This window comes from Lontra canadensis, unplaced genomic scaffold, assembly GCF_010015895.1.
Source record: "Lontra canadensis isolate GAN:19392208 unplaced genomic scaffold, GSC_riverotter_1.0 scaffold14, whole genome shotgun sequence".
Lineage (NCBI taxonomy): Eukaryota > Metazoa > Chordata > Mammalia > Carnivora > Mustelidae > Lontra > Lontra canadensis.
In genome coordinates, this window is record NW_022631008.1 from 2,691,244 (window position 1) to 2,703,284 (window position 12,041).

Below are 12,041 nucleotides of genomic sequence, written 5' to 3' on the forward strand. Positions count from 1 at the left end.
GTTAGTGTGGAGCCCGATGGAGGGCTCGATCTCACGACCCTGAGATCATGACCTGAGCCGAATTCAAGAGTCAGATGCTCACCACCCAAGTGGCCCTTAATATTTTTATTTTTAAATGAATTAAAGACATTTGAAGGTTTCTCTATTTTAATTTCTAACATCAGAAGCATTGACACAGACAACCCATATAAACGAGAGCTTTTTGAGGGCCTCAATAGAAAGTGCAAAGGTGCAGTGAAACCAGAGTTTGTAAAGGAGATGCGGAGTTACCTACTACAGAGTCCATTCCAGAATCCCTTTAGGCTTCAGAATTGTTTGGACACACATGCACGGAAATGAACTCAGATGATGCAGGGCTGCAGCTCTGAGGGTTTAGCTCCGGTTAATGACCTCGTCACTAACTCCCCAAAACAGCTCCCTCACATTTCCTCTCACAGAGGGGATCCAGATAATGCATGCGGTAGTGAAATCTTCTGTCAGCAAGGCTGAAACTGAAATTTTCTTAAAGCCCAAGAGGATCCACAAGAAACTACCACAAAACCTGTTGCCTCGAAAACAGAGACCGATGTGACTTATCCACCAAGATGACACTGATTTTTATTTTGAACCAGGACTTCCACACAAGAAACACCATGATCATCACTGCTGGCAGAGCATGCCCCTCTTCCACCAACAAAAATGTGGGGCTATATTATTAAAGGTATCTACCTAAGAGGCAGGAGGAGGCTTTCACACAATTTATCTTTCTGTGACTTTCCATTTCTTTTTATGTGTACTCCTTTCCTCCTCTTGCAAACCCCATGCCTCCTCTGAAAAAGTCTTTGGCCTTTCTTCTTCTTTATCTTCTTTTTTAAGTATAACAAATAACATAAAAGAGAGCAAAGGAGACATTTTAATATGGAGGAATCACTTGCTATCATTATACCAAATAAAAAGTGACTCAAAATCTTCAGCTCAAGACTTTTTAATGGATGTTAGTTCTATTAGAATGAGCTGACAGCTATTAAAACTCTACTAACACTTGACAATAAATGTCCATAGGAAAGTTATTCTTCAGTAGTTAGAAATATGGTACTAGCTCAGCAGTGTCCAGGTAAGGGACAGCTCTCAGAACTACTACTGGTATTCATCCCGCAGACACTTACCCAGCCCCCACGGACGTGCTAGTCCCTGAGGATGTGAACTGGCAATGTTTCCTGCCTTTGAGCTCACAACTGGCCAGAGCAGATGCCACAGTCACAGATGATTATAAGATGATATGTTAAGTGCCTTAAGGGCTGATAAGAGTAGGATGAGGAGTCATGACAGACAAGTAGGATTGAGCTGGACTTGGGGAGGTCATGTCAGGCAGAGGGCCCTGTGAGAGCCAGCTAAGTGCCTGGTGTCCCCTTGCCTCAGGACTGGTGTGGCGATGTAGAGAACCGTGTGCACGTGCCCACAGCCTCATGCACAAACTGTGTGCATGTGCCCACAGCCTCATGCACGCAGAGGTGAGGCAAGAAAGGCAGACTCACATGCAGAAGGACATCGTGGCTAACCTGGACCCATGTTGAAAATAATTCAGATTCATTTTTTAAGTACCCAGAGCAACTCATTCAGCATCTCGTCTATATGACAATTGTACAAGGGCCACCAAGAACCTCACTGCCACCGAGGCTCCAGCGTCCGATTTAAAAACAATGCTCTTGCAGTTTCACCTATTAGGAATTTATACCCTGTGGGCCATTCAATGAAGAGAAAAAGCTGATTAAAAATCCAATATTAAACTGAAAACTACTTAAAGTCTCAAACACATTTCTATCACAAATGCATACAGAGTAGTACATGACCAAAATGTAATCTACAAAAATCATAATACATAACCAGATACTAGCTTCTGAAAGTTAGTTCTCAAGATACAAATCCTAGTTAGATAAGGGCAAGAAAGTTTTAGAAATAAGGCTATGCCTGTGGCTGAGAAACACTTCTCTTTGAGAGAGGACTACCTTTTGAGTCATTGTCACAATTGAGTTATGGGCATAAAGTCAGCCAGTTTTCTAGATTTTTGTGTCTGAGTTTATGGGCAGACAAGTGTGTGTGTGTAAACTATCAAGTCTTGGAATCCTTCAGCTTTCATGGAGAATTCTTAGAAAACTATTAGAAGACTTGCAGAATTTAAAAGAAAGTTTATCCTTTTCTTTTTTGAAATACGGCGGCAGCCACGGAGTCCCAAGTTTAAAGACAGCTGATTGAAATGTTCTTTTTTCCCCCACTTGTTTTTAATTTATTGTAAAATAATCGGAACTACGTTGGCATGAACAGCATTTCTCACTGTGACTGTTTCTAAGTTTTCAATATTTTGTATATGCTGTGTGTCCTTTGAAACAGACATTTTCTCTAAAAAATAACCGAAAAGAGAAAGATTATGTTTGCATTTTCTTTGTTCAAGGTGTTTATTGCATCTCAGAGGGCGTACATGCACTGGGTTTTTAAACTGAAATAGAAAGAAATGCCATTTTGAAATTGGTTTCAGGTCATTTTTCCCCATTACAGTGTATGTTATCCCCACAGTAAATTCAGATACAACCACTTTTAAATGGTACCATACATCTATTAAATAATTTGAAAAATCGGAAAACACCTTTCCAACCCAATACGTTTTTACAAAAAGCTGCCAAGCCACTAGCAACACTGATCAACAGTGACCTCATTTATGCATCAAAATCTTAAGCCAAGCCATCAGCACAGACAGTATGACAACAAATTAAAAATTAAAGAATACAGTATGTACAGTAAAGGATACAATTCTCTGAGTTAGTTTAAATTCTAATCACAATGGTACAACAAAACCTACTTTGAGCTCAGTTGAGGGATGGAAGAACACTAGTCTACAGAACACACAAAGAAATACTAAATTAACAGATGTACATAAAACCCACAATAAAATAAAAATATTTGCAGTAATCTTTAAATTACACATATACCTTGGGGTGCCTTCATCATCATTTGAATAGCACATCTCTAATTGCATTTTCACGGACGGGATAGAAACGGACCCTTTGCTTTTCAGTGCATTTAATCAAGAATGAATAAATAGGTCAATTTAGATGCAAAACCTGTCAAATATAATCAAAATATACATTTCAATATAGTAGTGACTAAATATGGAATTCTTTCCATATGATTTTTTTTCATTCTTGATAAGGTAGATTCAAGGAGAAATATTTATGATGGACGTTAACCCTTACATTTTTTTTAAAACAAAATTTCTGAACATATACAGTGCCACAAAAATAAACATTTCTCACAACAGTTGAAGTTCCTGTGATTGGAAAAATGTACTCCACACCGAAAAAGTTTTGTATATTTAAGAGTGTTTTCCTTACTATTTGATATTATCACACTATGTAACAGAGATACAGAGAAAAAGAGAATTTATGGGAAGAGTTTAGGTTTGTCCAAAAGTCATATGTACATCAAAACCCTCAAAAACACAGACACGTCTTTCCAAATGGCTCACCATACAACAGCTGCGTCATCCGTCCATGGGCGAGGTCCAGAAAAGCACTAAAGGCATCAGAAACATCCATTCATTGTTTTTACATCGTACAACACACAAATAACCCAAATACACTACAATTTTGAGAGTAGGGATAACAGCTAAGGTAGTACACATTCCTAATGTTCACTTTCACAGCTGTGCTACACATTTTGGAAGAGAAATTACGAGTAAGCATTGGGTTTGGTACTGGTGGCTCACTTTGAAACTCTGAGCATCAATTTTACTTGAAGTCTCCAAACTCATTATTTTTTTCCTATTCAGTCACAAAAATTGCAGCTGTAAAGATAAAAAGCGCTTGAATTAGAAAACAACATTACACATTCCTCAAACATACTACCTTGCTTGCAGTTTTACCTCATAATTACTACGAAGAGTCTTTATGCAAAAGGTTTCTTTATAACAAATGCACATTTATATACTTGTCATGATTCTTTGCTTAAAGTTTCAGCTGGGAAGAAGTTTTTAGGAAAACTCAACGTACAGTTTTTTTAGATAAAAATTCTATCGGCAAAATTTTGAAATATAGATATTACTAGAAATCTCAGGAGTGAGACATCTACTATTAAACAAGAACAGATCACCTTTTAAAAAGGGCAGGGGTGGAAATGCGGTGGCAGCAATTTTCATTATTTTTGGCTTCTTTTGTTTTCAGTTATGGTGTTCAGTGAGTCACTCAGCGATTGAACAAGTAACAGAAGAGAAGGAGGAGGATGACCTTGGAGACTCCACGCCTTTGTAAACATCACAGCTCCTCCTCCGTCCCCAGGAACACCAGTCCCTGCTTCACCAGTCCTCTCTGCCAGGGAATCTGCCTGGGGTGAAGGCTTAGGCACGTGGGGAACTCTTTTTCATAAATGAGTCTGTGTCTCCCTTTTGACTGAGAACCTCTGAGGGCAGGAGCCATCTCAAGCATCTCTGTTTCAAGCGCTTATCAGAGCTCTGGGCACAGACAAGAGCAGTATTTACTGAACCAGACAGAGGTGGATAAAGGGCTGCTCCTGGCAGTACTCTTAGTCAGTTCTGAACCTGTAATACCTAAGAAGAGCTCCCTGTCTCACTTATGCCTATACCAGCCCAGTCGGACCCAAAAGGGAATAGAAAAGTCAGGCACAAGGAGGAATTACTTGACTGAGATGTCAGAACCTCAAAATGAAAAACTCATTAACCTTGTATAAGAAAAAAAAAAATCATCAAGTAGGAATCCACAAAAATCTTAGTACGCATTACAGAAAGTTAAAATATATACATATACATCTTACAACATATATGTTGTAAGATGCATAATAAAAATTATATTCCTCCAGGCAATATATTTATTTATTAACATTATATGTTAATAAAAAATTAAAAATTATAAAATAAATTATATTGGACAGTGGTCCCAAAACTTTGACAGTCTTACTCCTCCCTTCTATATGTGACGTTGAGCAAAGCACTCAATGCCAAGGATCAGTTCCTTTAGCTGTGAAAAGGAGACAAGAAGTATCTCGCTAGTTTATGTCACAGAGCTTGATTTCCCATTGAGAAGAACGAAGGAGCTCATGATGAGGAAGTGGGTATGAAAAGTACCATGTGAAGGAAAAGCTGCATTATTACTATTTATCCACTTTCTGCAAGTACTTGTTCAGAATCTACCCACTGTGTTAGGGACTGGAGTTAGTAGTAAACTGTTTTCCTTTATCAGTTTCCTTCCATAAATCACTTATTATCACGTCATAAATCATATTAGAAATTTCGAACTAGAATGTTAGAAATTTAAAACTCTGCTTGAGTGCAGAAGTTGCAAAGCATAACAATCTGATCTTTATTTGATGGGGCCAAGTAAGGATAAACAAATAAAAAATACAGTTTTGTAGCCAAATATATTTTTAGATGGTTTCTAAATGCAGTGTAATAGATGTTAGCTTTCTATAAATTCCTGTCATCAGGTAATACAGTGGTAATTTCCTAATTTACTGATTAGCTTGGGCAACCTTTTGCTTTATCATTAAAATGTTTGTGCTTCTTAGAACAACTTGGAGGCTTTTCTCCCTCTTAGTTTTATAAATTAATCAAGATTTTAAAAAATTTATTGATAATTCATTGATGGCTTTTAGTACTGATTTAAAAAGCATGAACTCAAATTATTATTATTAATTATTACATACATGTGTTCAAAGCATAGAAGTACAAATACCATACCAGAAAAAGCTAAGCATTGCAACGTCATTATTACAAGCCCACAGGAAAAGCTCAATATTAGATACCTTAAATTGTTTACAAGAAATCCTTGATGTTAAGATCCGCTAATGGGTCCTTTGCTGGAGGTTTCTTGGGACTCTGAGTGGCAGGTGTAGGGCTTGGAGAAAGCTAGTGCAGAAATGCCAGCCCAAGACAGCAGAAACAGAAATCAAACAGAGAGACAGGTAAGCATTAGGCAGAGCACATACCACAGAAAACAAACATGCAGAAGATGAGATGGCTAAAGGTTTACAAAATCTACTTTGTTCTACTCAGTGACAGTGTTGTTTAATTTTGGTTTCATAAAGTACATTTTAAATGATCTTTGGCTTTCTTGAAATTCTTTGACATCAGATCTAGCCAAAGTAATATTTGAGGACTCTGGCACAACCATATGGATACGAGCTAGGGACGATGTATCAAACTAGTCACATTCAGATATTATGAATATAGAGTACAATAACACAACAATCAATTGCTCTACACAAAAGCATTTTTACTTTGAGTTATTAGTACTATTAAACTAATAAAGAAATTCTAATGACTCTGCCTTATAGCAAGAGTGAGTTTGAGGGAAAAACTTTTGAAATAAAATAACTTGCAGAAAGTCACTTAAGAAATTACTTTAAATTATTAGCTAAATATAGTGAATTTTACATGAAGTGTTTTAAGTGAAAACTGGTCAAGTTTGGAGGCACTGTTTATTTCAAATGGGAAAGAGTTTCCCAGGTGTGAATGTCACTAAATTCCAATATTCCCTGTCCAGCTCACAAAGAAGACTAATTACTAAATGTTATAGGAAAGAACCATAATACACTTGTTGGCAAAAGCAGCAAAGAATTAACTTTCCTTGTTTCTATTTAATTAATACTTAAGTTATTTCATTGTGTGACAGACATAAGCTTTGGAAACAGGCTTCTGCAAGAGTGTTAGGCAATGATGGCTTGAAAAAGGTCATGTGATCTGTATAGAGTAATAATTGACACAGATCTTTTGCATCTATTCCTCTCCTATGCTTATACCTTATAGAAATCCCAGAAATCTGGGATTATGGGTGTAGCAATGTACGTTTTCATTGGTTCAGCAAACAGAGCTTGAGAAATAAAGATTTTTAGATTTGTTCCCATGTCCAGAAACTACTGACTGTACTACCTATCAATCAAATTTCCATTTTTAAAAATAAGAATCATTCTTTATAGAAAGATCAGAAAAGATGAATGCAAGGGTTAAAGTGGTTTGGAAGGTAAGAAACTAAAGAATTGAGGGATGCCTGGGTGGCTCAGTCTGTTAAGTGTCTGCCTCTGGCTCAGGCCATGATCCCAGGGTTCTGGGACCCCACACCGGACTCCCTGCTCAGCGAGGAGACTGCTTCTCCCTCTTTCTGCTACTCCCTCTGCTTGTTGCTCCCCCCCACCGACAAATAAACGAAATCTTAAAAAAAAAAGAAACTTAAGAGTTGATTCATCATTAATCATTTGGTGAGATGACAACATCATTAAGGATGATACCAATCAACTGAGATGTAGTGGACTAGTCTAGGCATCAGTAATGGTAAACAGTACAACAGTATTTTGTATTCTGAAGTTATAAAGTCCTATTTATTTTACTATTTAGTATAGTCACCTCTGCTGCTTCTCTAATATAGGAAATACAAAACTTTAAGTTTTGTTTTGTTTTGTTTTGTTTAGAGAGGGAGGGCAATAGAGAATCTTAAGCAGGCTCCACACCCAGTGTGGAGTCTGACCTGACACAGGGCTTGATCTCACAACCCTGAGATCAAGACCTGAACCCAAATCAAGAGTCAAATGCTTAACTGACTGAGCCACCCAGGCGCCCCATGTAATCGAAAACTTTTATAAATACGGCATACCATTTCCTAAATCATGATAAATTCAATTAAATGTTTAACACACTGTTTTCATCATATTATCTATGTTTCATTTTCATTCTTTGAATTAAGTAAACTGATGCTATATAACACTAATATCATGCAAGGAAAATAGCTACTTTAATAAAATTGTGTTAACTTATTTCTAAAGCTTTTAGTGCACAAAATACAGTAAGATTTTAAAAACCTTAATATTATTCTTCTAAATTAATAAAAATAGAAATGCCCAGCCTTTTTTGTATTAAATAATCATAGATTTATTTAACCATCAAGGAAACATTCTTAGAATTTTAAGTATATCTAGATTAAATTTAACCCCTATGATTATCCCCCAAACCTTCCTCACCCCCCTCAGAAACAATAAAAGGTAGAGTTCATTAGTCTCAGAGGAGACTAGAAAATTTCTTATGAAGCCAGTGCTTTGAGTATAGCCTTGAAGGCTAGGGTTTCTCACATTCTAAATCTATCTCTTTGAACACCTACCATTGTCTCTTCTGGTCACTGTGGCTTTCGAAGAGTTAATGTAAAGAAGCCAAAGTAAGATTTGGGAAGAGGCAGACAATAGATTTTGGAGATGATTAAAGGAAGCAAAACTCAGAAAGTTTAAAGTAGGAATCCTGTGGATAACAATATAAACACACATTTGGTGAGTAAAAAATACCACAGAAGTGGGTCCCTGGGTGGCTCAGTCAGTGGAGCAGCAGACTGATGTCCGCTCAGATCATGGAGTCCTGCACAGCAGGGAGTCTGAGATTCTTTCCCTCTACCCCTTCTCCTCCCCTCCCCTCTCAAAATAAAAAAATAAATCTTCACAAAAAATATTTCAGAAGTGAAACCATTTACTGATACCATTGTAATATATTTGAGTTTTTTGTTTTGGTTTGCTAGGCAGGCAAGGTCCTAGTAAAGTCATAATGTGGTGTTTTGACTCCATCCATGTCAGTTTCTTATGGTAAAAACCTCTTTGGTTCTACCTATACCTCCCCCTTAAAACAGTTATTGGCCGGCAATTTACAAGAGGAATCAAGAACTGGTTACTCATGGGCATGACTATCACTATCAGCAGCAAAACAGTTCAACAGTGTATGTTTTACCCTCTTCGTAGTAAGAAATTCAGCCTCATCTTAAGAGAAGTTTGTCCTTTGTCCTGGATCCTGGTAGGTAACCTCTAAACCCTCAGAACTTCCTGAGTGATAGGAATGTCTTTGTTATTCAGGGTGGGTTCCTGGAACCACCTGATGGTTTACACTAACAAGAGGCCTCAGGGTGGGGACTAGCCCACCAGAAAGACCAACAATGTAATGAGAGTGTTAGATCTTGGGGGCAAGTGGTATCAGCCTGACTTGGAGTGATCCTGGGGAGCAGGAGGTTGAGTTCAACCACACGGGCAATAATTCAGTCAATCATTCTTACATAAGGAAACATCAATAAAAACTCTGCACGCTGAAGTGCAGGTGAGTTTCCTGGGTTGGCAACACTGCATCTGTATTGTTACACATGGATGTCAGGTGAGTAACACAGATATGAGGATTATATCAGGTAAAAACATTTTTAAACAGTTTGTCACATGGCAGTTTTATACTTATAATGTTATTATTTCAAGGACATTAAAAAACTGACCTGTGTGCCAGGTACAGCCGCAGCTCCGAAGGGTGGCCTCATCATGGGCTGGGCAAACATGACTGGCTGCTGAGGCATCATGGGCATGCCTGTCCCAGCAGGAGGCTGCAAAGGAAGAGCGGTTCACAGCATGAGTGGAATCCACTATGGGAATGCCCAGACACTTAAGTCTTTGATGTTTCTGAAAATTTGTGAGGAATGCAGGTCTGTGAGAAAGTATAACTTGTAATTTTGAACAATGGGTGCTGTGAGGCTGACAGATGGCAGAGAATCACCAAGGTATAGTAGAAGTCTGGCTGACTACCTATCAGCATTCTCCCAACCATGCTTTGCTGGTGATTATTTGTCTTCTGTGAGCATGATTCTGAGGAGGTAAAACCTTGTTTATTTATGGAAACTGATTCTAAAATTTGTTAGTAATAAAAGTGATAAATGAAAAGTCCTAGTATAGTGATTGAGCTAAGAATGTGTTTGGTAAACACTACTCCAAAAATGACAAAACTATATACTACAGAAATCATTTTGATGACAGAATTTAAGTATTTTATAGCTGACTTTATCATGTAATGTGTAGACTTTTTAATGTCTAACATAGATGACTTTATTTTTTAAATTTTACATTACTGCATTTGGGGAAGAATTATATTCTGTAGCTGTATTTGTTAATCTGGGATTTGGCAAAGGCCTCAGAAATGTCAGTTACAATTTCTAGCGCAGGTTGTCACTCACCATTCCAAACCCTGCTCCAGGCTGTCCAACAGATGGGGCCCCGGCAACAGGAGGAACCGAACTGGCTGGAGGTACAGCTCCTTGCTACCAAAAAAACCCACAACACACACACACACACACACACACACAACCAAAAACAAACAAAAAGAACCAACATAATTTGGTTTTAAAATGACAGAATATAATTTTAAAATGCATGCCCCTTTAAATTTGTGTGGCTATATAAAGAAATACCATATTTCAGTTTTAAATGTTAAAAAATGGCTCTAGCACCATGCCAGTGATACAAACAAAGCTGCTAACTTGATGTTCACAGCTGTGGTGCTGTCACTAGCTCCCTGGCTTGCAGCCTACTGACAGCACTGGGCTTCCTCTCTACCTCCTTATAAGCTTCTCCTCTACCCTCACTGTAAATGAGTCAAATTTCTCCAAGCTTGTCTTTTCCTCTTGTTATATGCTCCTACAGACACTGGGGTAGACATATGAAGAATGTGCCTTCATTCATCTATCAATGTTTGGTTTCCATTTGCCTCCCATTTTTAGTGTGTGTGTGTGTGTGTGTGTGTGTGTGTGTTTTACGAGTTGGGGAAGGGCAGAGGGAGAAGGAGAGAGAATCTTCAGCAGGCTCCATGCCCAGCATCAGGGGCTTGATCCTACAACCACAGCCTGAGCTAAAATCAAGAGTCAGACACTCAAACAACTGAGCCACCCAGGTGCCCCTTGCACCCCTCCTTCTCCACATTTTTAGATTCTCTTTTTCTGCTATACTTCTCTCTGACTTTTTGACTGCTATACATTTGCACAAGGGTCAAAATTAATTCTAAGTTTTAGGAAGCATTTAGAAGATTACACAAAAAAAGCACAAATATCCCATTTCAGGTACAGGTTTTATAGTTTTCAGTCATACAACAACGTAATATTTCCCTTACGTTTAGAACACTAACCCAGGATGCTTGGTTGGCACAGTCGGTTAAGCATCTGCCTTCTGCTCAGCTCATGATCTCAGGGTGCTGGGAACGAGTCCCACATTGGGCTCCCCGCTCAGCGGGAGCCTGCTTCTCCCTCTCCCCTCTGCCTGCCACTCCCCCTGCTTATACGCTCTGTCTTTCTGACAAATAAATAAATAAAACCTTTAAAAAACCCCAAAAAACTAACCCTACTGAAATTCCTTAAACTTAATCATTAAAGCAAAATCCTAATGAAAAAAAGAAAATACTATAGTGATGTCAGCAAAAATGGTGAAGTAAGGAACTCTGAAACTCTCCCCAATCCATAAAGTCAGTGGAAAAACAGGCAACAACTATGAGAATCAACTATTTTAGAACTCAAAGCTAACTAAAAGCTTGCAGCAACCAGGAAAGTACTTATTCAAGAAAACCAGCTGGATGTTGGCAAGAATAATGAGCTTTGTGGCATCTTAACTTACCCTTGTTTCATCCACTGTTCTCCAGCTCAGCTGTAGTCTTGAAAATAACAGCTTACATTCTCAGTAATAGTACCAGAGGGAGCAGAATATATTTATTTATTTTGTCTCGTCTGGGTGGCTCCCTGGAAAGACTGCCTCAAAGGCTTTTCTTTGTCTCACTAAACTGGGAATGTACCTGGTGCTGAAGTTGTTGTGGAAAACATTTACAGGCAAATGTTTTAATTGTTGCTGTCTGAAGCAATGGATAACAGGGCAAATAGTAGACTAAACAAAAAGCTTGGAGGAAGTCTGGAGAAGGAGATGTTTGGGGGATTAAGGGTGTAAAAAGCACAGACATACTCCTGGGAGTTCAGAAGCTCATGCACGTGGCCCAGTGTTCTGTGCTTGCTCAGGAAAGAAATAAGAAGGCATCTAGCTGACCTTGAGGCTTTGACCAAGCAATCAGTGATTGCGATCGCTAAGGCAGAGCAGCAAACTGCCTGGTTGACTCTGCAGACATGTCCCAACTCAAAGCCCCTCTCTGCAAGGACTGGGAGATTTTCTGATTCAAGGAATTTCAGTAATAGCTATCTAATCCTTAGCTGACCCCTTAGCTCAAGGAGCAGAGACTTTAATAG

The 12,041-nt window shown here is 38.5% G+C and overlaps 1 protein-coding gene across 10 annotated transcripts in view; it reads right to left on the reverse strand.

Annotated features, from left to right (window-relative positions):
• Positions 1-2,402: 2,402 nt before the first annotated feature.
• Positions 2,403-12,041, reverse strand: part of SNAP91 (synaptosome associated protein 91) — a 143,466-nt gene continuing 133,827 nt past the window's right edge. For 6 of the 10 annotated variants that reach the window (XM_032858033.1, XM_032858038.1, XM_032858036.1 and 3 more), the window contains exons 27-29: positions 9,999-10,082; positions 9,270-9,374; positions 5,798-5,890 (exon numbers count right to left, since the gene is read on the reverse strand). In XM_032858033.1, the coding sequence (XP_032713924.1) occupies positions 5,798-5,890; positions 9,270-9,374; positions 9,999-10,082 (282 nt within the window). Of the gene's footprint in view, positions 3,818-5,787; positions 5,891-9,269; positions 9,375-9,998; positions 10,083-12,041 lie in introns of those variants that run through there. The other 4 variants (XM_032858041.1, XM_032858040.1, XM_032858039.1 and 1 more) reach the window with 1 other exon arrangement.